Raw genomic sequence first — 27,936 nt, 5'->3', positions numbered from 1 at the left:
GTCAGAAAGGGCTGTGTCTTCAAGTGGGTAGAGTGGGCTTCTAAATGTTGTGCATAAAATGCCAGGACAGTTCAAACCCCCCCCCCCCAAATGACCCCGTTTTGGAAAGTAGACACCCCAAGCTATTTGCTGAGAGGCATGTTGAGTCCATGGAATATTTTATATTTTGCCACAAGTTGTGGGAAAATGACTATTTTATTTTTGTATAACATTGTCACTACAGTTGTATGCAAAAGTTTAGGAACCCCTGACAATTTCCATGATTGTCATTTAGAAATATTTGGGCATTTGGATCAGCAATTTCATTTTGATGGTCTTTGTGAAAGTTATAGAGTCCAAAAGCTATGGTGCCAATATCTGAAAATTGATCACACCGGAAGTACTGACGGCCTATCTAATTTCTTGAGACCCTAACATGCCGGAAAAGTACAAATACTCCCCAAATGATCCCTTTTTTGGAAAGAAGACATTCCAAGGTATTTCGAAAGATGCATGGTGAGTTTTTTTTTTTTTTTTTTTTTTTTTAAGTTGACATGTTTTCCCACAATTCTTTGCAAAATCAAGTTTGTTTATTTTTTTTTCCACAAAATTGTCATATTAACAGGTTATTTCTCACACACAGCATATGCATACCACAAATTACGCCCCAAAAGACATTCTGCTATTACTCCCGAGTATGGCGATACCACATGTTTGAGACTTTTACACAGCGTGACTACATACAGAGGCCCAACATGCACGGAGCACCTTCAGCCGTTTTGGAGCACCCAGGCCAATTCTGAGATGTCTCTTCTACATGTAAAAATCATAATTTATTTGCTCGAAAATTACATAGAACCCCAAAACATATATTTTTTTTTATTAGCAAAGACCCTAGAGAATACAATGGGGGTTGTTGCAACTTTTTATCTCGCACGGTATTTGCGCAGCAATTTTTTGAACGCTTTTTTGGGAAAAAACAGTTTTGTGCTTTAACAAAAAACCAAACCGTAAAGTTAGCCCAATGTTTTTGCATAATGTGAAAGATGAAGTTACACCGAGTAAATAGATACCTAACAAGTCACCCTTCAAAATTGCACACGCTTGTGGAATGGCGCCAAACTTCGCTACTTAAAAATCCCCATAGGCGACGCTTTAAAATTTTTTTACTGGTTACATGTTTTGAGTTACAGAGGAGGTCTAGGGCCAAAATTATTGCTCTCGCTCTAACGTTCGCAGCAATACCTCACGTGTGGTTTGAACACCGTTTTCATATGTGGGCGGGACTTGCGTGTGCGTTCGCTTCTGCATGCAAGCACACTGACGGGGGCGCTTTTTACTTTATTTTAGTTTGACACTTTTTCCAAAAAAAAAGAAAAAAAAAAATTTAATCACTTTTATAACTATTACAAGGAATGTAAACATCCCCTTGTAATAGGAATATGGCATGACAGGTTCTCTTTACAGTGAGATATGGGGTCAATAAGACCCTACATCTCACCTCTAGGCTGGGAAGCCTGAAATAAAAAAAGAAAAAACTATCCTGGCTTCGATCGTAGCAGTAAGTCAGTAGAAGCACCGGAGGGGCGGCATCCCCACTCGCCTCCCGTAAGAACAATCAAGCAGTGGAACAGCCACTATGATCGTTCTTATGGTGTAGGGAATCGACGGCGGAAAAAGTTGATATCTGAATGATGCCTGTAGTTGCATTCAGATATCCCCGCACAAAGTCAAGGACGTCGTACGACGGCCGCTGGGCGGGAAGTGGTTAAAACTTTTTTTTTTTTTTTTTTTTTTTTTGTTTTTTACAAAGTTGTCTATCTGTACAATATTTCTAACACTAGGCATGTACATACCAAAAGACACCCCAAAATAGATTCTCCTACTCCTGAGTACAGCGATACCACGTGTGTGAGACTTTCACAGCCTGGCCACATACAGAGGCTGAGTACAGCTGAGTATGGCAGCGTATTGAAGAATATGGCAGGGTAGTGCAGGGCATTAGAGCATGGATGGATGGCTGAGGATGGATGGATGGCTGGATGTGACTGCATTTGTCAGAGCAGCGCTGTGGGCACTACACATCCAGCCCACAGCGCTGCTGCCATCCGATCTCTCCCCCTCTCCTCTGACACTGTACTGATCGGTACACAGAGGTGAGAGAGGAACCGGCGTCATGACATGACGCCAATTTGTTTACATGTGATCGCTCCGTCATTTGGTAACATGATAAACAGCCACGATCAGCGGCAGTTTACCGTGATGAGGACCCGGCGGTCATGGATGTTCTCGGGTGCACGACAGCGGGATTCTGGGAGGACGTCCATGGACTCCCTCCCAGAATAAGCCGACCGTGCTGTAGCAGTCTTTCGGCTATGGCCCGGTCGGCATGTGGTTAATGTCTAAACCGCTGGTAACAAAACTGAGTACACCCCTAAGTAAAAATGTTCAAATTGGGCCCAAAGTGTCAATATTTTGTGTGGCCATCATTATTTTCCAGCACCGCCTTAACCCTCTTGGGCATGGAGTTCACCAGAGCGTCACAGGTTGCCACTGGAGTCCTCTTCCACTCCCCCATGATGACATCACGGAGGTGGTGGATGTTAGAGACCTTGCGCTCCTCCATCTTCCTTTTGAGGATGCCCCACAGATGCTCAATAAGGTTTAGGTCTGGAGACATGCTTAGCTAGTTCATCACCTTTACCCTCAGCTTTATTAGCAAGGCCGTGGTCATCCTTGGAGGTGTGTTTGGGGTAGTTATCATTTTGGAATACTGCCCTGTCTCCGAAGGGAAGGGATCATGCTCTGTTACAGTAAATGTTGGCATTCATGGTTCCCTCAATGAACTGTATCTCCTCAGTGCCGGTGTTCTGACATATACTGTCCTCCTATCGGATAGCGTCCGCTCCGTACTGCGCATGCGCAGCGCTTGCGCAGTACGGAGCAGAAGGAGATGCCGAAAGTGTCCGAAGTTGATCAGCTGACCATCAGCTGTACACGGCGCTTTGGCACTTGTTAGCGATGGCAGTGTAAGAGGACCCCTCGCGGGCTCGCCACGCTTCGGGCACGGCCTTGCTGCGCTCGGCAACTATTTATTCTCGCTCTATGTCCACTTGGATAGTAGGGAATGAACCTGGACATAGGGTGAGAATAACAGCGCAGGCGCCGTGTACAGCTGATGATCAGCTATTAAACTTCGGAGACTTTCGGCGTCTCGTTTGTCCTCCGTACTGCGCCTGCGCAGTACAGGGCGGACACTATATGATAGGGGACTGTATTTGACAAGACACCGGCAGCCTCAGAACATGACACTCCCATCACCATAGTTGACTGTAGGCAAGACACTTGTCTTTGTACTCCTCACCTGGTTGCCGCTACACATGCTTGACACCATTTGAAATAGATAAGTTTATCTTGGTCTCCTCAGACCACAGGAAATGGTTCCAGTAATCCATGTCCTTAGTCTGCTTGTCTTCAGAAAACTGTTTGCAGGCCTTCTTGTGCATCATCTTTAGAAGAGGCTTCCTTCTGGGATGACAGCCATGTAGACCAATTTGATGCAGTGTGTGGCATATAGTCTGAGCACTGACAGGCTGAACTTCAACCTCTGCACTAATGCTGGCAGCACTCATACATCTGTTTCCCAAAGACAACCTCTGGATAGGACGCTGAGCACGTGCACTCAACTTCTTTGGTCGACCATGGGAGGCCTTTTCTGAGTGGAATTAGAAATTGGTAAAAAGCAGGAGTAGTTATGGCGCTGCCCTTGTGGAGTTAGAATTTTTTTTTTTCCTTTTTAGTGAACAATTCCTCTATATATTACCTGGTATACATAATTCCTAGAATATTGTTTCTAAAAAGTAAATTTTAAACCATAAACGAAAAAAACCTATATGTACCAAAAAATGACGTGAATATTTTAGATCTGAAATCTGTGACTGGTACTAGGTTGTTAATAGTCTCACTGTAATTTTGCGTGTTGTTTTGATGCGTTACATATGATAGAAAGGAGGGATACCCATCGCGTAAAACCGTATAGGAACTTTTATTAAAGCTTAGTAAAATTATTGTACTCACATTTTCAATGATAAAAACGAGCATGAGAAAGATATCAAAATCACTTTGCTAGAGGTGCTGCAAGACGTCCATAAACCCGCCCTATGCGCGTTTCGTCATCAGACTTCTACTGGGGCGTGTAGTAGCCCCAACGGTTTTACGCGATGGGTATCCCTCCTTTCTTTCATATGTAACACATCAAAACAACACGCAAAGTAAAGTTTGGAGACCTCTATGATTGCTACACAGTGGCAGATACTGTGACTGCCTGCACCCCTGCAGGGGAAAGAAAATCTGGTGAGTGCAAGCAGTATCAGCATGCAGATAAGGCACTAATTAAAGAGCCAGCACCTGGATAAGAAGTTTTCCTACAGAAATTTGTTTCCCAGAGATTGAACATCCTAAAACACTTCAAAAATAACTTTTTTTCACAAATGGAAATTTTCGTATCCAATAATACCGGTTAAAAACACATCAGTCACCATTTATGTTGGATAATTTTTATGGATTTTGTATGATTTAGCATCAGTCACTTTATGGTATTTATAGCATTGGTTTTGCACAAATGCACTTTGTTGAAATAATTGAAGCACCTTATGTTGCAACTTCACCTTCATTACAATGAGACTATTAACAACCTAGTACCAGTCACAGATTTCAGATCTAAAATATTCATGTCATTTTTTTGGTACATATAGGTTTTTTCGTTTATGGTTTAAAATTTTCTTTTTAGAAACAATATTCTAGGAATTATGTATACCAGGTAATATATAGAGGAATTGTTCACTAAAAGGAAAAAAAAAATTCTAACTCCACAAGGGCAGCGCCATAACTACTCCCTGCTTTTTACCAATTTCTAATACACTCCACCTAGGTGGTATTGTATCCCTAGAGGCAGCAGCCCTATATCCTAGCAAACACCTAACTACTGCGCCACCATGCTGCAGCTCAGTTCCAGGGTGTTGGCAATCTTCTTATGAGAGAGAGAGAGCTAATTGGGCCCAATTTGGACATTTTCACTTGGGGGGTGTACTCACTTTTGTTGTCAGCGGTTTAGACATTAATGGCTGTGTGTTGAGTTATTTTGAGGGGACAGCAAATTTACACTGTTTATACAAGCTGTACATTCACTATTCAACATTGTAGCAAAGTGTCTTTTTTTTCAGTGTTGTCACATGAAAAGATATAAAATATTTACAAAAATGTGAGGGGTGTACCCACTTTTGTGAGATACTGTATGTCTGTCTATCTCTGGCTACCATTTGGTAACTGACAATTGTCTTCGCTTCCCGCACACCAGGGTAGCTATTAGAAACATAATAAAAGTATTTACACCATATCCCTTGATATACATTGGTCACATAAAATACAATTTTCAATGTCCCTGGTCCCATTTAACCACTTTAGGACCGGGCCTCATTTTCAGACTCGGTGTTTACAAGTTAAAAACATGTTTTTTGCTAGAAAACTACTTCGAACCCCCAAACATTATACTTTTTTTTTTTTTTTTTTTTTTTTTCACCCTAGAGAATAAAATTAGTCATTCCAATACTTTTTGTCACACCGTATTTGCGCAGCGGTCTTACAAGCGCACTTTTTTGGAAAAAATTCACTTCTTTTGAATAAAAAAAAAAAAAATAAGACAATAGTAAAGTTAGTCCAATTTTTTTTTTATATATATTTTGAAAGATAATGTTATGCTGAGTAAATTGATACCTGACATGTCACGCTTCAAAAATGTGCCCGCTTGTGGAATGGCGTCAAACTTTTACCCTTAAACTCCATAGGCGACGTTAAAATTCTACAGGTTGCATGCTTTGAGTTAGAGGAGGTCTAGGGCTAGAATTATTGCTCTCGCTCTAACAATCAGCGATACCTCAAATGTGTGATTTGACCACAGTTTTCATATGCGGGCGCTAGTCATGTATGCGTTCACTTCTGCACGCGAGCTCGTCGGGATGGGGTGCTTTAAAACTTTTTTTCTTCCTTTTTTTTTTTTTTTTTAACTGTGTAAAAAAAAAAAAAAAAAAAAAAAAAAAAAAAAAGCATGACCGATCCTCTTAAATATGAGAGAGAGAGACTACTTACCGGAGGTTTGTCATTCGGCCGGCGGAAGAAGCATCTGCTTCAAGACACAGCGTAGCTCTAAGAAGCATGAGACGCGAGTACTCAATACAGCCCTCAGTGGTGACACATAGGCATGACAGCATTTACTAAATATAAAAGGAGACCTTTCGTAAGAAAATTTTTTTTAAACTCCACTTACCTTTCCCGTCGCAGGGTTTTCTGTGGTAAACCAACAGACCCAATCTTCACCTTCATGGTAGGCTCCGTTTAAACCTTCAGGAGCTGGGGATCCTAAAAGGAAAACCCACAATCCTGGGCCTGCAATAGCACCCTGGCAGTAAAAACGTTATGGCCTCAATGCCAAAAAGTACTGCATCCCAGGGTCCAGCTTTCCAAAGGAGAGCATTCACAGGCAAAAACCTTGTTTCTTCGGATACGAGGCCTGGGTACCATTCAATACGGCCAAGATTAGATACTCTGAATAGATCCGTCTGCATAGCCAGCCCCAGCAAGGATTGCTCCAGTGGAGCTCAGCACAGCTTTACTCGTGACCAACACCTTAGACACTGGTGAAAAAAACTGAGGTACTCCCACCAGTGGGAGGGGTTATATAGGGAGTGCACTTTTTAATTGAGGGCGTGCCAGTGTCCATCACCTGAAGGTGGCCTATAACCCACATAGTAACTGTGGCTCTGTGTCCCCTGATGTATGAAAAGAAAGACCTCAGATCTCATATTTAGACTAAAATGCATTTGAAAAAAATGACAACTGAAAAATTTGCTGTTAAGACGTATGGGTGGAGGTGACGTTTTGACATCGCTTCTGCCCTGCTATGTATGGAGACGGGTGGGGGCCATCTTGGCCTCACTCTTCTCCATACCCAGCCACGGACAGGTCCCGATCGATGCTGCCGACGGCTCCGGTAAGCAGCGGAGGGCACGGGAGAGCAGGAGACCCCTCTCCTGCCACCAATAACGGTGATCTCGCAGCGAATCCCCTGCAGAGACCACCATTATCGCTAACCTGAAGAGATGGATACCTCAGTTGTGGCAGCAGCTACTGCCATTACTGAGATATCCCTCTTCAAAGTCAGGACGTATATAGTCGTGCGGCGGTCGGTAAGTGGTTACCCGCCACCCGCCCAAGGCCATCATATGATGTCCTGGAATTTGAGTGGAGAGATCTGAATAAGATCTTCTTTTTTCAGCCTGCGATTCCCTGCACCGTAAGAACAATCATAGTGGTTGTTCAGCTGCTTGATTGTGTTTACAGGCGGCAGTGCTTCTACCGGCTCGCCTGTGCGATCAGCGAGCTGGAGAAGGAATTTGCCGGTGGCAGAGGTTTACCATAGCGAATACGGCAGGCCAGATGGTCCCCGGCAGTCTCTACGACCTTCGGAGGCTCCGGCGCCACATTATGATGTCATGTCTGGCCCGGTAGATGTAAACGCTGGAAAGGCGAGATCGTCTTTTTTTTTTTTTTTTTTTTTTTTTTGTTTAAATTATGAAACGTTGCAACAACCGCCATTTTATTCCATATCGGCTCTGCTACAAAAAAAAAAAACATTTAAATGTTTGGGGGTTGAGTAATTTTCCAGAAAAAAAAATGGCGATTTTTACATGTAGGAGAGAAGTGCCAGAATAGGCCTGGTATAGGAGTGATTAAACTCTGCTTTGAGGTGTGCTGCATAAAAATGAAGCACGTCTGAATTTTTCATTGTATCAAAAAAGAAAGGTGAACATGATGTGTGGGTAAGGTTTGTTACCACACCAGAATACCAAGCACTTGCCTGTCAGAGGAGAGTGAAAAGCCAATCCAGTGTCAAAAGCCGAGCAAGCCTATTTCCCTTCTACCCCACTCCCCTCCAACACCCCCAGGCACCACACCCCCCTTGCATCTGCCCCAACCCCTCCCTTCTTACACCTCAACATCCCCCATCTCTTACCAACCCACTGACTACCCCCTACATAAAAACCTAAAAAATGAGCATGTGAGGAGCACACACTTATCACCAATTGGTATTATAAATTCTGGCTACTATATAAATGGATCATTTGGGAAAAAATCCTGATTACATGGATTTTATTACAGGCATTTTTATTAGTATCAACAATTTACACAGCGCTTTACATATATAGTACATTCAACTCAGTCTCCATCTCACATGCATATTCAGTATGCACATACTAGGGTCGATGTTAACAGGATCCAATTAACCTTACATCAGGTCTTAGGCGTGTGGGAAGTAAATGGAATACTTGGAGGAAACCCAGAGAGAACATGCAAACTTTATGCACATATTGGGATTCTAACCGCCAAGCTCTTTATGTAAATGCAGTTTTCCATGTTCTCACCAACCTGAATGAGGGGGAAGAAAAAAAAAAGAAAAGGAAGGAAAAGTATATAGTGGGATGTATGTTTATAACATTGCACCACCCCTACACAACACATGTGCGTTTCAGTGTACAGGTTGGTGTGAACAAGGCCCAAAGGTCAGAGGAGAACATGGCACCATAGCATATGTATGAAAACTGATACCTGTACAATCGCTGGCATTGCTAAAACGCTGAGCCATTTGGCAGCGTGCAGAAATAATCATTACAAACAAATCACAAGGAGCTGACATCCTGAGCCTACTTTAAAGAGGAAGAAAACCCTGATGGCTTTTATTTCCTTATTTCCCTGCAAAGGTAAAGCATAATGGGCTACTATACATCACACAGTAGCTCGTTATGTGTTACTTACCTGAAACCGAAGCCTGCGATGTCACCATTGTCCCCACTAGCAGCGAGCGTCCATCTTCACCCCTCTTCCTTCCGGCGCACAGCTTTTTTGTAAATATCTCCTAAACTGTGGAGGTTTAGGAGATATTTCCAGCACCTACAGGTAAGCCTTAATATAGGCTTATCTGTAGGTAAAAGTGGTTATGCAACCACTTCAAGTAGATGTTGCTCAAATATTTAAATAATTTTCGACTAACGTGTGCCATTGTTTTTCATATCCTTTGTTGCATGTCAGCACTGTTAGTTTCAGCCCCAAAATTTGAGCTGAAATCAGACCTGAAACAGTGAGTGGGGACGCAGCGGTCCCCTACAGTGAGCCGCATGCGAAGATAGTGGGAACCCAGCCTGAAAGTTAGCAGCTACATTATTTGTAGCTGCTTACTTTTAGTTTTTTTTTTTTTTTTTTTTTTTTTTTGTACAGGCTGGAATTCTGCTGTAATAGGAGTGTTAATTTATTTCCTTGTACTTAATTTTACCTTTCGTATAACATATTGTAATTGTAATTTATCTTCTATTGCTAAAATATTAATAATAAAAAAATTATATAAATAAAAATTGCACATGACTTTGCATGCAAACAAATGCGCATTTATTATTTATTTATTTATTTTTTTTTTTTACAATGGAGCCCGCAGAGCATTGTACCCATGATTAGTGGATCGCTGGTGCAAGGCCAGGCTCCTGCAGACGCTCAGTACAGCCGCCCGCCCATTCCTCCAGGTACAGCCAGACAGTTAACTGAATTGCAGGAATAATCAATACACTATGAGAGTGCTCATCAGCACCCTCACAGTTCATGGAGAACTACAAGTTGTCTGGCGAGGTGACCGATGGTAGTTTACTCCCTCGAAGATCTGTGTGAATGACTGTGTGGGCAGAGCCCTGCACAGTTTTTAAGGCCCCTTTCACACTGGGGCGGTGGGGGCGTCGGCGGTACAACAGCGCTATTTTTAGCGCTGCTGTACTGTCGTTCTTGCAGCTGTATTCGGCCGCTAGCGGTGCGGTTTTAACCCCCGCTGGCAGCCGAAAAAGGGTTAAAATCCCTCGTATAGCGCGGTATTGCCGCGCTATAGCCGCGCTGTCCCATTGATTTCAATGGGCAGGAGCGGTTTAGGAGCGGTGAATACACCGCTCCTTCACCGCTCCAAAGAAGCGGTTTGCAGTACTTTTTTCACCGTCCTGCCAGCGCACCGCTTCAGTGTGAAAGCCCTCGGGCTTTCACACTGAACAAACAGCGGAGGCTGTTTAGGGGCAGTTTGCAGGCGGTATTTTTAGCGCAATACCGCCTGCAGACCGCCTCAGTGTGAAAGGGGCCTAAATAGTGACAGCGAGTGCAGAAAGGGGATCCCCTGCCTGCTGTCACAATGGGGGGGGGTGCTGCATTAGTAACATGAAACGCCCTAAAAATACAGGTGTAACATGTTACTAAAGGTTGACGTATACTTTAAAGCCGGTACCCAGCTAATGGCTGAGATTGATTTAACACTTGTCTCCCATGATATTTATAAAAATCTTGATAGACAAGGGGTTAAAGTGGTATTAAGCCCAAAACCATAAATGTAATATTTTGCAGCTTACCAATCATTAGATGTGGTGGCTGCATTTTTATTTCTTTGGTTTCCCCCCCCCCCCTCCATTTTCATCTGGTGAGCTGGCCAGTAACATACCTCCTGTATTAGTGTGACAACTCTCGATGGATGCGCACAGGAGGAACAGAAGACTTTTTTTTTTTTTTTTTTTTTTTTTTTTTAAACAAAGCTTTATTTTCAATGACAAAACCCCTTCTCATCTCATGTAGCCCTGATATGTATCTTTACAGACACAGGTTTACACGCGGTTATGTCTCTCAGCCTTTGCCTAGCTCCCGTCTCCTCCTCCCATCCTTTGGAACTCCCTACCCCAATCTATCCATCTTTAGACGAACCCTGAAAACCCTTCTCCTTAAAAAAGCCTATCCTGCGTCTAACTAATACAGTTTTACTTCCTCAGCTCATCCCCCACAGCTATTACTTTATCAATTGACCCTCCCTTTTTAGATTGTAAGCGCTAATGAGCAGGGCCCTCCGATTCCTCTTGTACCAAATTGTAATGTCTGCTTTTATTTTGTTAAGCGCTGCACAAACTGTTGGCGCTATATAAATTCTGAATAATAATAATCCTTGGAGCCCCTCAGGCCTGCTCCATTCCCCTGCTTCGCTTGTTAGGGCTTTAGCTTCACCACTGACACCCAGGTGGAAGCAAACGCCAGGCCTAGTCACTGCCACCCCAGGCTGGCAGGCCGCTCAACGTCGAGGTGCAGTTGGCGGGAGTTGGCAGCAGCTTCAACCCCCCCCCCCCCATGACTAAGCTCCGGGGGGATGAGCGAAACGCATTAGAGACATGGCCTGGCGGGAGATCAGGCTGAGGTTGTCTTTTCACAACCCTGTGGATGTGCGTCACCAAGGATTCCCGCCTTTTCTCTAGTGACCACAGGAGCTGGGACAAGCATCACTCCCTTGCCGACACTCTTGTAGCAGTGAGCTCAGAACCATCTGGTCCCATGTCCTTCTCTGTCCCCCTCAGCTGGCTTCCCTCCTCTCCTGCCGGCTTCTGGGGGAGATCTGTCAGAATGAAGAGCGGAGGAAGGGATTGGTAAATATGTCATTTACCGGTCCCTTCCTTTTCTGAATTGGACAGAGAGCGTTCACTACCGATCGCTCCTGTGATAACTGAGCATAGTAAACTGTTACTATGCTTCAGTTTATGAATCGACAGGAGCCTGTCCATTCATCTTCAATGCTGAGAAACGGACTGGGGAATCTTTGTCCTCAGTCCCTTTCCCTGTCTCAAGGGGGAGATGCAGGGGTCTGTTTTAAACCCCTGATATCTCACCAAAGCCCCACAACAGGGCTAAAAAAAAAAAATTGAAAAACTACTGACACCACTCCCCCCCTGCCCTACCAACACTGTCCACTGCCCCAACCCCTCCCCCTAAAAAGCATTGCAAAAAAAAAATTAAATAAAAAATATCAATACATAAAATAAACTGACACATACCCCCACCCCCTTCCACAGAAGCACTGTGAAAAAATACTAAAAATGCCTTTTGAAAAAAATAAAAAATTTCAATAAGTGTCACTTCCCAGAAATTAGTTTTTGCTGGTTGGGATGTCTGCCAGTGTGATATGCATAGCCCAGCTGCCTGTTGTCTTCACCTGAATCCCATGTGACTAAACAGGGGACTGGGACAGAGCGTTGTCACCTTATGACAGTAAGAGACTGAAGAAGGACCTTATGCAGCGTACACACAGTTGGACTTTTTAACCGGACTTGTCCGATGGACAATCCGATCGTGTGTGGGCTTCAGCTGACTTTTCCAGTCGCAAATCTGACAGACTTTTAGATTTGGAACATGCTTCAAATCTTTAAGTCTTAACTCCGCCGGACCCAGAAATCCGCTCGTCTGTATGCTAGTCAGATGGACAAAAATCGACACTAGGGCAGCTACTGGCTATCAACTTCCTTATTTTAGTCCGGTGTACGTTATCACGTACGAATCTGTCGGACTTTGGTGTGATCGTATTTAGGCAAGTCCGTTCGTTAAAAAGTCAGTTGAAAGTCTGTCGGACCAGTCCGGTCGAAAAGTCCGCCCGTGTGTACGCGGCATTAGTGCAAGGCAGCATCACCCAGCATCAGTTTACAAAAAGCTGCAGATAAAAATAAATAATAGAAATAGTCATCTTGGAGACCATATGGGGAGGGTGGTGATGTGTATGGGTTGGTCTCCAGTCAGGGTGGATTTGATTTAAATCGCTAGTAAAAAGGCTTGATTTAAATCAACTCGATTTAAATAATTTTTAAAGAGCAACTGTCATTTCTGACCCTCTGTGGACTCACCGACCGTCCTATTCACTTTAATGGGACGGCTGCTAATGCGGCAGTGACACAACAAGGTGAGGGATGTGGCGGCAGCAGGTGAGTGGATGCCCGCTAACAGGCACTGCCATGATGGATCTGAAATGACAGGTGCTCTTTAAAGCGGAGGTTTGCTGAAAAAAAAAAATATATTAAAAGCCAGCAGCTACAAATACTGCAGCTGCTGACTTTTAATATATGGACACTTACCTGTCCAGGAAGCCCGCGGTGTCGGCAGCCGAAGCCGATCCGTCCTTTGGCTCTCGGCTGCTGCCGCCGCCATCCTCTGTAAGGGAATAAGGAAGTGAGGCTTCACTTCCTGGTTCCCTACTGCGCATGCGTGAGCCGTGGTGCGCGTCCTCTCTGGTCCCTGCTGTTTTCTGTCTCACAGAATACAGCGGGGGCGAGGACTGGGTAGGCGGCGGAAGTGGCGTAGGTCACCGCGGTGATCTATGCCAGGAAGTGGGTACAAATACCTGTATTAGACAGGTATCTGCTCCCTCCTCCCCCCTGAAAGGTGCCAAATGTGACACCGGAGGGGGGGAGGAATCCAAAAAGTGGAAGTTCCATTTTTGGGTGGAACTCCACTTTAAATGTAAGCACTTATTCTTGCTGGTAGTTAGAATCTTTAATATTTGCAAACAAAATGAAGGTTTCCTATTAAGAATATTAAAGGGGAAGTAAACCCCGATGGGTTTTACTTCCTCTTTATTTCCCTGCAAGGGTAAAGCATAATGGGCTACTATGCATCGCATAGTAGTCCATTATGTGTCACTTACCTGAAAACGAAGCCTGCGATGTCACCGCTGTCCCCACTAACAGCGAGCGTCCACCTTCACCCCTCTTCCTTCCAGGGCTGCGAACTCCAGTTCTGTGACTGGGCGGAGTGGCATGACATCACTCCCGCCAGTCACGGCATGACCTCCTTTAGAAACGGCACGATCTGCCCTTTCTAAATTGCGCATATGCAGTAGACATCGGCGCACGGCTTTATTGTTAATATCTCCTAAACCATTTCCAGCATCTACAGGTAAGCTTTAATATAGACTTACCTGCAGGTAAAAGTGGTTGTGCAGGGAGGGTGTTTACGTCCACTTTAAGCTGTCAGGTTAGTAAAACAGCGATCTCAGAACCGATTCAATCATACAGTTTGTAGTGTACGTAGATTTGCAAAACAATGGGATAAAGGAATATTCCTGAACTTTGTTTTATCTCCTGGTTACTATGAAATTGTGGGAATACATCAATGCAGTGCATGTTATCTCAGCTTGCAGAGCTTGGATTCACTAAATGAGTTTACCAGAAAAGTATATATTGCAGAATATGCAGCCTCATGCTACATAACTAAGCTCCATTTCATGCTGCATAAACTAAATTATTAGTTTTCTATTTAAGATACATTATCTTTGGATAGATGTTTACTCCAAAAGCACTTTATTAAAATAAATTTGACAAAAAATAAATTAACAGTTTTTGTTTTTTTCTCATTGATTCCTATCCACCCTGCCTCCAGTAAAGTGTGGCGGGAGCAGACAGCAGGCTCAGTGTATTGTCTTGGCCCCTCAGTCACATTCCTCTATACAAGGGGAGAGGGCTGTGCTCTGCCCACACATGCACTACACATGGACTTATACAGACCGCCGATTACCTCAGAGCCTTCTTCTTCTCCTCCTCCAGCTTCTGCTTCTTAGCCTGGGGTTCTTCTGATGCCACCTTCATGTTGCCCGCTCACACACCACTGTCTACAAGAGAACTGACTGACTTGACACTACTAATGTACAGCTGCCGGGACGGTGTGACAACAACGTGCTCTGTCCTCTCCCTTCACACAAGTCCCTGTACTCCGCCCCGCCCCTCACACCAAGCCCTCCTCTCACTTCCCTAGCTACACGCCTAGCCACGCCCCCTCACAGGGCCCTCACCCGGGCCTGGTCGCCTAGCAACTCCTTTCTACTAAAAGACAATAGTAGTCCATGTTAGGTGCCTGATTTGCTGGATGACTAGAACGTTCCCGAACTATCGCATTTCAAACACTTTTATTACAAATAGTTTAACGAATTAGTCAAACATTGTTACGGAAGCCTTTCCAATCGATGCTTTTTGACGAAAACGTGCAATATTTTTGTCAAAAGTATAAATTACTAGGCTATGTAGTTTGAAATAACGGATAATTATTTTGGGGAAAGCAGCCTCTTCCGGTATGTAGTGTCCTTATAACACTAGTATGACGTTTATAGAGGTTCCGCAACGTGGGTAGAAATGGTTAAGTTTTCATCAGGCAGTGCTGAGGACAGAGTGGTGGAGTGGCGGGGTCTTGGCCGCCATCTTTGTTGAGGCAGCGCTGGCTGGATGATGTGTCAAGAGGCTTAGGAGAGCTCCTCACTTCCTGCTGTTTCCTATTCATTGATTTCGGTAATTTCTGTTCCTTTTCTGGGTGTGTGGCCGTGTGCTTGTTGTATGACATGGTTTATTATGTTGTGTTTTTGTGTATGTGACACCAGAGAATGTTGTTTGTGTTACAGAATAGGAAAGAAGTGACTTTTCTGTGACAGAAGTTGGAGAGCTCTCCATTAGTTAGCACAACTTCACGAAGAGGGTGCTGGGATAGAAATACAGTCTGTACACTGGGAAGGTTAGAGGTGAGGCAGACTGCTGCTGTCCACCCAGAACATGTCATGGAATGTACAGTTATTATTATTATACAGGATTTATAAAGTTCCAACAGTTTGCACAGCACTTTACAACATGAGGGCGGACATATCGCCTAATGTGTATCTATAGGACAAAGTGTTTATAAAGTTTGGCTAGTAAAAGGTTGTGTTCTGGCGAAAACTCCAACTCGCCAAAATCTCCGACAACGTCACTTCAGGTGACCCTCCAGCAGCAATAATTGGAGATTTCAACGAGTTGGCTGTTTTGACAGAACACCGGAAGCGTATAAATTTCAGTACATGACGAGTTGGCTGTTTTCACAAAACACCGGGTGAGGATGATAAAAAATGTCGCCACCTTGGGGGCAGCCATGTTGTTGGTTACTAGCGGGCCGACTAACAATGTCCACTCGTATCGTGCACCATAGTGTATACGCTGCCGGTTTCTGTGTAAACAGCCAATTCGTCCAAATCTCCAGTTACTGATGCTGGAGAGTCACCAGAAGCAGGGCCGGTGCTACCACTAGGCAGCCGCCTAGGGTGCACTGCTGCTTAGGGCGCCCAGCCACTGGTGTTCCTACTCTCTTCTCTCTCCAGCAAGCAACTAGGTATCGGCATCAGCTGCTCTAGTCACACATAGTGTCATAGGCATAGCGGGGGCAGGGGACTGTGTCTGTGTCCTGATTCCCAAATGAATGGAAGCAAGCTGTATTTGATGGGCGCTGGTGAGGCTGCATTTGGTGGGCTGCATTTGATGGGCACTTCGTTAAAAAGGTGGGGAACAATGATCTTGCACCACTTACTGTTAAAATGTCTGTTCTTGCTATATCCCTGTTCTAGTGCTACCTGGAACTTACTGTGTTATGTTTTTGTTCTTTTACCTGCTGAGATAACTAATAAAACTGTTATTTGAAAAAAAAAGGGTGGGGAATACATAGGCAGGGGAAAATGTGTGGAGTCAGGGCTGGAGCTGGGGGGAGGGCGACAAAGTGAAGTTTTGCCTAGGGCAGTGATGGCGAACCTTGGCACCCCAGATGTTTTGGAACTACATTTCCCATGATGCTCATGCACTCTGCAGTGTAGTTTAGCATCATGGGAAATGTCATTCCAAAACATCTGGGGTGCCAAGGCTTGCCATCACTGGCCTAGGGTGTCAAGAATCCTTGCACCAGCCCTGTCCAGAAGTGACGTGGTTGGAGATTTTGGCAAGTTGGATTTTTTTTGCAGAACAGGTTGCCCTCCCTGCTAAGTTATCTAAATCAGTCTATGTACCATTGCGGGGGGGATTTCCTTAATTTCCTGTGCCAGAGATGCAACAGGAAGTTAGAGGAAATCTCTGAGTGAGAGAACTTCCCCCTTCAGAACAGGATTCCCCACCACATTTTCTGGGGGTTTCCCTTCACTTGGTGACTGAAGATGGTCTTGGGTGTAAATGGCAAAGAAAGGGAAAGAAGGGATTTTAATGGTGCGAAGAGACTAAACAAAGAAAAATTATAAAAAACAAATTTTTAATTTAACATTCAGGGTTAAAAACAAATAGATTATACATGGTTCACAAATATTGCAAATATCTATACAGTTACAGTGGTCAGACAGAAATCGAGTGTATTTCGTTTTGAGAGATGATATGGTTGCATACTAGCCCGACATGTTTCGCAGTGTCGCTTTTTCAAGGGATATGCAAGCCGAGAAGTGATATCATCCAACACTCATTATAAATCTAAAATTAAAGAACAACATATAAACAACACATATCATAAATCATGAAAATGAAAAAATAGACAAAGTTTTCAACATAAACAAGCGCAGTGTCCACTTTGAAATAGCACGGAAAGAGTGCTTACCCCTGTGTAACCCCAGCTTCGGTCAGTCCCAGCACAAACATCCACTAACACTAGAAATCTGACTTAGCCATGTAATGCAATCACAGGGGACAGAAAGGTAAAACTGTAGATAAAGCAAAAAAGTAATGTATGAAACAGGCTAATGGATTATACAAGGTAAATATATTTGGCTTAATATAACCGTAAATTAATTAATTATTTAAGGCAAGCAAAGGGCAAACAGTCGCCCCAGGAGGATTATCAAATACTTACTTTAAACTATTTAACAAAGCCTGTAGGTGGGTGGCGGTCTTCAAAACACCTGCTGGTGGTGATTGCAGGGGATTGATTCAAATTGCTAGTAGATAAAACAAAATTTATATATATGTATATAGAGATTAAAAAATTAATTAAGGAGATGGATGAAAAAATATAGATAATATAGAAGTGACGGATTTAAGAGATAAAGTGCATATTCATGTATGACCTAGGGAAGTAAAATAATTGAGATCAGAATATAAATCCTCCAATTAAATTAGGTGGATAATAAATAGAACTTAGTCTCATCAGGTTCATGTGAACAAAAATTAGGTCAAACCGTCAAATTTTTCTTTTCTTTTTTCTCTTTTTCTCTCTTATCTCTAAGGGAATCAATGTATTGCTATGTAACAGATAGGTAAACTGAGAATAGAAGTGAAGGAATTAGAGTAGTGCAGTGTGTGGTAGAACTTACCAGTCACTAACACTGCAGAGAACGAGTTCCACCCTCCGGCAACAGACACTGTCAGATAAGCCGACTTTAAGCTGTCCCCCATCGTGCTGGCGTGTGACGTCACCAGCACGATGCGGACGTGAAAGTGCCAGTGCGCATGCCCAGGAAGCCGGGAGTCCAATCTCACTACAGATCCCAGGGGTGCATTGCGGTCGCACCAAGTGGCCGACATGCGCACTGTGGCTGTGTGAGGAATCCCACACAGTCCACCGTGATACCTAGGCTGCAGAGGATGGCAATGGGACGCTAATAGTGTAACCCATTAATATCCCAGCCCTCCTAGTAGCGCTGCGCAGACAGGGCACATAGCTGGAATGTGCCCCGGGCGTCCGTGTGATTGCGATGGACATGGCCAGAATCGGTGAAGGGGAGAGGCTGGGAGCAGAGCAGGATGGAAGAAGACCACAGGGGCAGACGATGGGAACAGAAAAGGACCACTAACGAACCAATCCCAACAGTATAACAAAGGGACAATGCGCTTAAAAAATAAAATATAAACTGAAAAACGGACAATTTCCAAGAAGGTGCATACAAATAATATATTAAATATCCAATGAAAATTCCTTTTGAAAAACCATTATAGAGAGACAGTAATTGTGTTAAATCAAACCTATAAAACAAGAGAAAAAGAAAATAATCAATAGAGCTCAATGATAAAATTAACTATTGAAAAAGGAATTAAATAAAAAAAGGGGGTAAACGAAAGAGAGGAAACCAAAGGAAAAAGGGGCAGGGAGGAGAGAAGAAAGGGGGAAAAAATGAAGGAGAATCATATGCAGGATTCACAGAAAAGGCCCATAACTCAAGCTCTCGTTGAAACATGTCTACCTATAGCGGTGTTCATTTTCTTTTTAAAAATGGGTAGACATGTTGGTACATATCATGACTTCAACCCTTATACCATCAAATTTCTGGTTTTAGATCATATCCCGTTGGACGAAAGAGGGGGCAGCGTAGATCGAACGCTGCTCCAGCTTGAAGCCCGCTGGATATACGACCTTAGAGCAAACGTCTTCCCGGGTTTCAATGAGAGCTTGAGTTATAGGCATTTTCTGTGAATCCTGTCCGGAAATTGTCCGTATTTCAGTTTATATTTTATTTTTTAAGCGCATTGTCCCTTTGTTATACTGTTGGGATTGGTTCGTTAGTGGTCCTTTTCTGTTCCCATCGTCTGCCCCTGTGGTCTTCTTCCTTCCCCCATATATTTTTTCATCCATCTCCTTAATTAATTTTTTAATATATATATATATATATATATATATATATATATATATATATATATATATATATATATATATATATATATATATATATATATATATATATATATATATATATATATATATATATATATACATATATATATATATATATATATACATATATACATTTTGTTTTATCTACTAGCAATTTGACTCAATCCCCTGCAATCACCACCAGGAGGTGTTTTGAAGACCGCCACCCACCTACAGGCTTTGTTAAATAGTTTAAAGTAAGTATTTGATAATCCTCCTGGGGCGACTGTTTGCCCTTTGCTTGCCTTAAATAATTAATTAATTTATGGTTATATTAAGCCAAATATATTTACCTTGTATAATCCATTAGCCTGTTTCATACATTACTTTTTGCTTTATCTACAGTTTTACCTTTCTGTCCCCTGTGATTGCATTACATGGCTAAGTCAGATTTCTAGTGTTAGTGGATGTTTGTGCTGGGACTGACCGAAGCTGGGGTTACACAGGGGTAAGCACTCTTTCCGTGCTATTTCAAAGTGGACACTGAGATTTAGGTCTTTAGGACTTTAGATTTATAATGAGTGTTGGATGATATCACTTCTCGGCTTGCATATCCCTTGAAAAAGCGACACTGCGAAACATGTCGGGCTAGTATGCAACCATATCATCTCTCAAAACGAAATACACTTGATTTCTGTCTGACCACTGTAAATGTATAGATATTTGCAATATTTGTGAACCATGTATAATCCTATTTGTTTTTAACCCTGAATGTTAAATTAAAAATTATTTTTTTTATAATTTTTCTTTGTTTAGTCTCTTTGCACCGTAAAAATCCCTTCTTTCCCTTTCTTTGCTATTTATACTTACTCTCAGGGATGTGGTGCCTATGCATTTGGGTGTTTCACCACTAATCAGAACCAAACTTTTGTTATGGGCTTGGGTGTGTTTGAATCGTATGGAGAACAGCACCCAATGCTACTTAAAAATTAACTTTTAGGCTGTGTTCACACTGCAGACGGATGTGGCTGACAGCAGGGGTCCGGTGTGTCCATGTTCTCCATTCCAGGGGTGAATTCAGGCAAAAATTCGGACCCGAAACTGAGCCAAAGACACACAGAACCCCTGTGCAATCCGCTCTGCAGCCGCTCCGGAGATGTGTGAACCGGCTCCATTGAGAGCCGGTCACAATCTCCTGTCATGCGTATTTGATGCAGAGAAATCCACATCCAATTCACTCCAGTGTGAACCCAGCCTTAAAGGGCTTGTAAACCCTCGTGTTTTTTCACCTAATGCAGCTTATGCATTAGGTTAAAAAAACACCTGGCAGTGACCAGCCCCCTGTTTTACTTACCTGAGCCCTGTATTTCCCTCGGCGAGGACACACTGTCCCTCTCTCTACGGGGTCCTGGCTCTTGATTGGATAGATTGATAGTAGCACAGCCATTGGCTCCCGCTGCTTTCAATTAAATCCAATGACGCGGGTGCCAGGGGGGCGGGAGCAAGTCCGGAATTCGTGTCTATGGACGCAAATGCTGGACTCGGGAGCGCTCCCGCAAGGTAACCCCCCGGGAGAGAGTTTCTCCTACGGAGTTATCTAATGCGGGGAGGAGCTGCTGAGGGACCCCAGAAATGGACGATCGGGGTCACTCTGTGCAAAACGAGCTGCACAGTGGAGGTAAGAGAGGGGTAGAGAAGGAAGCGCCACCTGAGTGTAGTATTAACAAATGATATTTAATGACACCAGGTAAAAACACACTTACAAGATAAAAACATAAAAGGCTCATCTGTATAGGTATGTGGTCCTCGGTGTTCCCTCTGATCCTGTGGTGGTGACACTGCAGGGATGCTGGGCTGCAGAAGGTGGATTACCAGCCGGGAGCTCCTTCTGTGGCCATCAGGAAGAGACTAGGGGCCGGCGTGGAACGTGCGTGACGTCACAGGTCGTCCGTCTGCTTCCGGGTTCAGTATCCAGGGGAGGGATCGTCCAGGGAGGAGGGCTAGCAGGGAGGTTCAGAGAAGGCTTTATACCTATACATACCTATACAGATGAGCCTTTTATATGTTTTTATCCTGTAAGTGTGTTTTTACCTGGTGTCATTAAACATCATTTGTTAATACTACACTCAGGTGGCGCTTCCTTCTCTACCCCTCTCTCATCCATCACAGAGCCAGCTCTCTGAGGACAGCAGCTGCCTAACGTACCAGCCTACTTTAACCATTACATTACTGGTTACCACTTAACCCTTGAACTTCCAGCCTGTCCCCTATGGACTAAGTTGCTCAGCCCTTTATATCTCCTGTTATATATGGACTTGTGTTTGCGCTTACAGTTACCAATACTCTGTTTGCACAGTGGAGGTAAGTATGATATGTTTGTTATTTTTAAAAAAATTAAACAAGCCTTTACAATCACTTTAAGGTGCCTAAGGACTATATACCTATTCTTATAAAATGAATTTGTTAAATGGAGATTGGGTATATGTTCATAAAGAGACTGAAAATGTATTGGTACAATTTAAACATGATAAAAACATTTTCCCAATAAAATGGGTATAAGATTAAGATTGGGTATCTCCATTTTCTATACCGGAATTGCCTTCAAAATCCTATTCTTGAGGTATTTCATTTGAAGATAAAAAGCCTTTTGTGTGCAGCAGCCCCCCTTATACTTGCCTGAGCCCCATCTCTATCCGGTGATGTTCACGAGTGCCTTGGCCGCCCAGGACTCTCCCTCCTGATTGGCTGAGACACAGCAGCGGCGCCATTGGCTCCCGCTGCTGTCAATCAAACTCAGCCAACCAGGAGAGAGAGGGGGCAGGGCCGAACCTCTGTCTGAATGGACATATAGCAAGCTGCTTGCTGTGGGGGCACTCAACGGGAGGGTGGGGCTAGGAGCTCCAGCCAGGGAACCAAAAAGAGGAGGATCAAGGCTGCTCTGTGCAAATCCACTGCACAGAGCAGGTAAGTATAACATGTTTGTTCTTTTAATAGAAAAAAAAACGAGACTTTACAATCACTTTAACACATAAATTGCGTGAAGGTAAAAAAAACTTTGAGCCTTTAGAACCACTTTAAGTGTGTAATCATTATTTTTGTTCTATTCATTTATTAATATTTCTAGACTAACTTTGACGTTCCAAATTTCTACAATCATCTCGAAATAATACACTTCTGGGAAATTCTGCTGATTGGTGTTATAATTTTTCACAGGTCCAATCACACTAGTGCACGTGTTGCATTGAGCATGCCCATTTAGTTTCAATGGACCCTAAATGTGTATCCATGGGGCAAAAAATAGACCTTAATGTATTTTTTTTCTAGTACAACAAATGTGCTAAATAGGACCTGTTGTGCCGGGGGTTGGGTTCTTTTTGTTTTCTGGATGTATGAGTGTGAGGATGCCATTCAAAATGAATAGTGCATACACTGCATGTAAAAACAAGTGTGGATACAGCTTTGGTCAACTAAAAAATCCTCTTTGATATCAAAGCGGATTTAAACCAAATTAACTATAATCTCATAAAAGCTTTAGGGCCGGTGTTGACAGCTTTGGGCCTGTGCCCATGGGCAAATACAGCGTGCTTTCAGGTGCATTCTGCTTGCATTTGATATCGGTTTGAGGGGCTTCAGAGATCATTCGTTGACAGATGTATTTGACCTCCTTAGCTGAATTAACCAGGCTTCATGGTGCATTTGCATTGTCATTAAATTGTATGGGGTGAGAAGCAGTTGTGATGCAAACAAATGTCTATCAGGCTCTTAAAGCCGAGCTAAAACCTGCAATTATTTACTACTTCAATGGTTCGATGTCCCTAATTGGCATCTTCTACCACACGTCTTCCTCCGGGTGTTGGGCTGCAGTGGTCTTAATTGGCCAACATCACTCCTTGGCGTGCGCAAGAGTACAGTCATCCCAGCACAAAGGTGCTTTTCCAGAATGTATACTGAGCTGCACTTGCGCAGCTCAGTGTACCTGCCAAAGAAGACTATAATCAGGTAGATAGGTTTATTTAATTGCAGAAGAGACCTTTCATGTTACGCAATTTTTTTTAAAGCGGAACTTTATTTCTGCTTTAATATGTTAATGTCATTTCAACCGTTGTTTTTTTTTAATCTTGTTTTAAATCTGAAGCTTTCATTAACCCCTTTCTGCCATCTGTACGCATATATGTGGCAGCAAAGAGAGACCTTTTGCTGCCACATATATATGTATGTCTGGCATATGTTTTACGCAATGAATTGCTTCATCAACCGCTCCCGGTCATACAGTGAAGATCAAGAGCCATCAGGATGGGCACATGATCACTGTGACAGCCGATCACTACGAAACCAAAAATGGCTGTGCTAAGTGTCGGAAATATGATAATCTAAAAGAACGATAAAATGGTGATAGCTGCACTTGCTATATACCCACACACATATAGTTAACAAATAAAAATACAAACGTGTTACGCTACCAAGATGGAAGCGCTAGTGGATCAAAAATAAATCCATCAAATAATGGCAGATACAGTGCTTGGATAAATATGCTTAACATCATCATGTGCAAATAAGCTAATTCATAAGCATTCAAAAGAAGTCCATTAAAAAAAAAGTGCACAATGCAAAACAGTCCATCATTAAATGTATGTGTTGCCCAAATCCAGTAATCCTTTGTGAATATACACCACTCCACACCCAGGTGCTCACCCCACTCTCAAGCCACTTACCAACAGGTAAGACCTCCAAGATGGAGGTCTGGCTGCACTTTCATGGAAGAAATTCCCACTGGGATGAATGGATGGCACAAGCCAGGACTCTGGAAGGGAGTATTCGAAATAAGTAGTCCACAAATGAAGCTAAAGAAGAGATAAAGGCAAAGGAGCAACTCAGTGTAGTAGTAAAAAATCCCACCATTTATTAAAATGAAAAACTACTCACGTAAGGCAGGTAGAAAATTGCATGTAAAACCAGATATGCACTACCAGCACCCGTCGGGCGTAATTACGTCACCGCTGTAGCTACACCCGACACGTTTTGTCCAATAAGACGTCATCCGGGAGTATAGCGGTGATAATAATCATCAGTGACGTAATCGCGCCCACCAGGGTGCTGATCGTGCACATCTGTTTTACATGCAATTTTCTACCTGCCTTATGTGAATAGCTTTTTCTTTCAAACGTTTCTATTATTATGAATAAAGAAAGGTAAAGTACAATAGAATCATTATGCATAAAGGCCACATAGGTCAGAATCTCAAACAAAGTACAACGCTATAAATGATAGCATTATCCCAAGCATAATGATAGAACTATGGTGTGGGCTCTTGCAGAGTTTAGAAGGTTATTAAGGCTAAAACAGTCCAGAGTTACCAAAAAACGAGCAAGGGTAGGATAACATCCCACCCATATGATCCCACGCCTTAATAGTATTTAAATCAGGGATAAGCCCCGTCTAGAGACTTTTAGTCTTGAGGTGGAAAGAGAGGGAAGAGTAAAAGGCAGGAAAATGAGCCTAGGCAGAAGACCCTGCCTTAGGCCCTGAAGAGATCAAAAAAAAGTACAGACAAAGAAAGAAAGAAGGGAGGGATAAAACCCAGATACGACCTCTAAATTGTCGTTGCCCAGGGGTAAGGCCCAAAAGGGGCACCTGAGAGAGGGGGAAAAAAAAGCCAAAAAACTGAAAAGTTAAAAATCTATATTAACATAGGTTAGGCCTGGTGTTCATTAAGCATTATCCAGGAAACTTTGCGTCTAAACAAAGCTATGTGAACTGAAGGGCTCTTTCAGGATCGAGCGATAGCAAGTTTGGCAGCCAAAAGCATGAAGTGGATCAACCTTTGTGTAGCAAGGGAACCATCTGTAACGTTATCATTGAGAAATGCTATGTGAGGTAGCTGCGGAACTGGTATTTCAGTGATATTCCTTATAATCACAAAGACCCTGTTCCAAAAGTCCCTAATCTTAGGGCATTCCCACCATACGTGGGTCATGGAACCAAGGGATTGACAGCCCCAGAAACATAATGGTGAGGAGGTCAGGAATAGCCTTGCGATGCGAGCTGGAACCATATACCATCTTGTGAGGACTTTTAACACTCACCTCCACCAAGGAAACATTCATTATCCCCTTAAAGGCTGAGTGAAAGGATGACTGCCAATGGTCCAGCTCTCTCTGAGTCTAGTTCCGAGTCCCATGCCTGCATGTAAGGCAATTTCACATTAGAGTCAAGCAGGAGTTGATAGATAATAGAAATCCCTCCTCTCTGTCCAGTATCCTGTGCACACCAGCTTTCATAAGAAGTCACTTTAGGGTCCTGACGTACCTCTGGGCCTAATGATTAGAGAAAGTGTGAAATCTGAAGAAATCAAAAGGTTTTGGAGGCTGGCATCTTCAGCCGTGACTTACAATGTATTAACGTGAAAGGGCCTCGGGGGGGTTGTGTGTAAGGAAATTGCCAATGCGAAAGAGCCCCTTATTGAGCCACCAGTGGAAGGATTCGGGGTCCTGCCCTGGGGGAAAGGCTGGGTTGTTAAAAAGATGGGCTAGTGGAGAGAAGGGCAAAACTAAATTGGGATTATGTCAGACTTTGTCCCACACAGCCAGGGAGTTAGACAGCGTAGGGACTAGAATGTCTATCTCTACCAGGTTGCCATTTAAGGTAATCTATCGGAATTCTGTTAGTCACCATTCTCTCCCTAGCCACCCATTCTGTTTTTTCCCCCTGGGAATATACTACCGATAGTTGAGCTACCTGGGCCGCTTGGTAATATAACAGGTGGTGTGGCAAGCCAAGGCCCCCCTTGGTCTTGTGAGCAAAGAGTACTTGTTTAGAAATTGTATGACTCTTGCCATCCCTTCGCAAAATGAATAACTTTAGATTGGAATCTCACCAGATCAGATTCCAATAGCGCTATCAGTAAAGAGCGAAAATAGTACAATAGGCGAGGCAGAAGTTTAATCTTTACAGAATAAATTTTGCCTAACCAGGACAGACAATGCGCCATCCACCCACCCATGTCCTCCAATTTTTTATATAGAGGTGGGTAGTTCATCCTATATAAAGTTGCCACTGAGGGTGTTAAGCGAACCCCTAGATAAGGTATAAAATCAGATTTCCAACGAAATGAGAATGCTGCTTGGAGACAAGAGACCAGGTCTAGCGGAAGATTAACATTCATTGCCAACGACTTGCCATCATTCACCTGCAATCCCCAAATTGGTGTAATAGTCGTAATACATTAGGTAGAGAGATCAACGGCGACGTTATGAACAAGAGCAAATCCTCAGCAAATAGGGCACATTTGTGGGTTTGCTGCCCGCATTGTGCACCTTGAATGCTTGGGTCAGATCGTATCGTGATTGCCAAAGTCTCGACTATAGCAAAGATAATTAAAAAAATGTGGTCCGTGGCACCATCAATAATTGGCCTCCATCCCAAATTAGGACAGAAAGAGAGAGACTATTGGTCAGGGGGACTTTAAAGTCCCCCTGACTAATAGTCTCTCTTTTTTTCCATAGCAAAGATAAGGGGCGAAAGTGGACACCCCTGTCGTGTTCTACAAGAGATAGAGATTGGATCCAAATGGAAGCCCTGTAGACGGATCTTCACTGCCAGGGATGAATACAAGGACTGTAGAATCCCAAGGAAATGTCCACCAAAGCCCTAAGCTTTTAATAATTCAAACATATATGACCAAGAAACCAAATCAAATGCTTTTTGGAGATCAGTGGAGCGTAACATGCCCTTCTGATGCGAGTCCCCTGACTAAGGATGAGCTCGGGCGTGTTCGCACACTCCACGTGCAGAGCCCGCCAGGAAGTCGGCACTGCGCTAATCACAGGCAGTGAGACATTTCCCAGTCTCTGCAGCCGCACATCAGGACAATGTCTCACTACCTGTGATTAGCGCAGTGCCGACTTCCTGACGAGCTCTGCACGTGGAGTGTGCGAACATGCCCAAGCCCATCCTTACCCCTGACCACCATGAGTTTAAAAATTAGATGACATTTACTGCTCGCGGGATCTGATCCGGACCCCGTCTACCAGGGATGAACCCCACCTGGTCTTTATGGACATTTCCGATTGATAAGAGGCTAGTCTGTTGACTAAGATTTTAGTTAGGAGTTCCAGATCATTATTGATCAGGGATATTGGCCTATAGTTTTCAACTCCCCCTGGGTCTTTACCTGGCTTGGGTATTACTGAGAGATATGCTGAATTTAAGTCCTCCATTCAAGGGGTGCCCGGAGAGAGTTAAAAAAAAAAAAAAAATTCTAGGTGGGGGGCCAAAGAGGGCACAGATGTCCTATAGTACTTTGCTGAGAATCCATCGGATCCTGGTGCTGAGGATGGATTGGAATGTTTAATTTCACCTAAAATTTTCCATCACGATCGACACATCCATCAATTCTGTGTGATCTACCGTTAATTTGGGGAGGGTAACTGAGTGAAAGAGCGAAGGATCTCTGGGTCTGTGGGTGTTGAGCCCCGATAAAGACTATTGTAAAATTTTTGGAATTCTGGCAATGCTTTAAACGGGTCCTGAGCATAGATATCATTGAAGCATTTTGGGGGGTGCCGCTTGTCGATATTTAGGATTAAGCTTAGACGCTAGCATGGTGCCCACCCGATCTCGCTGAACATAGAACTTAGCTGCTTACCACCGCAGGGCCTTCTCTGCGCATGTTGTAAG

The 27,936-nt window shown here is 43.4% G+C and overlaps 2 protein-coding genes across 3 annotated transcripts in view; one reads left to right on the top strand and one right to left on the bottom strand.

The window, feature by feature from the left end:
- ADK (adenosine kinase) overlaps window positions 1–14,661 on the bottom strand; it is a 315,535-nt gene extending 300,874 nt beyond the window's left edge. Inside the window, exon 1 of one of the 2 annotated variants that reach the window (XM_073596766.1) lies at window positions 14,428–14,661. In XM_073596766.1, coding sequence (XP_073452867.1) covers window positions 14,428–14,498 — 71 coding nt within the window. In that variant the 5' untranslated portion in view covers window positions 14,499–14,661. The remainder of the gene's footprint in view (window positions 1–14,427) is intronic. The other variant, XM_073596760.1, reaches the window with a different exon arrangement.
- Window positions 14,662–15,070: 409 nt separating this feature from the next.
- The window catches only part of AP3M1 (adaptor related protein complex 3 subunit mu 1), a 77,767-nt gene continuing 64,901 nt past the window's right edge, over window positions 15,071–27,936 (top strand). Inside the window, exon 1 of the mRNA XM_073596759.1 lies at window positions 15,071–15,191. The gene's annotated coding sequence lies outside the window, so the exon portion shown is untranslated. The remainder of the gene's footprint in view (window positions 15,192–27,936) is intronic.

This window comes from Aquarana catesbeiana, linkage group LG08 (genome assembly GCF_042186555.1).
Source record: "Aquarana catesbeiana isolate 2022-GZ linkage group LG08, ASM4218655v1, whole genome shotgun sequence".
In the NCBI taxonomy this organism is placed as follows: domain Eukaryota; kingdom Metazoa; phylum Chordata; class Amphibia; order Anura; family Ranidae; genus Aquarana; species Aquarana catesbeiana.
The sequence above is the reverse complement of the archived record's forward strand: the minus strand, read 5'-3'. Positions and strand labels throughout refer to the sequence as shown.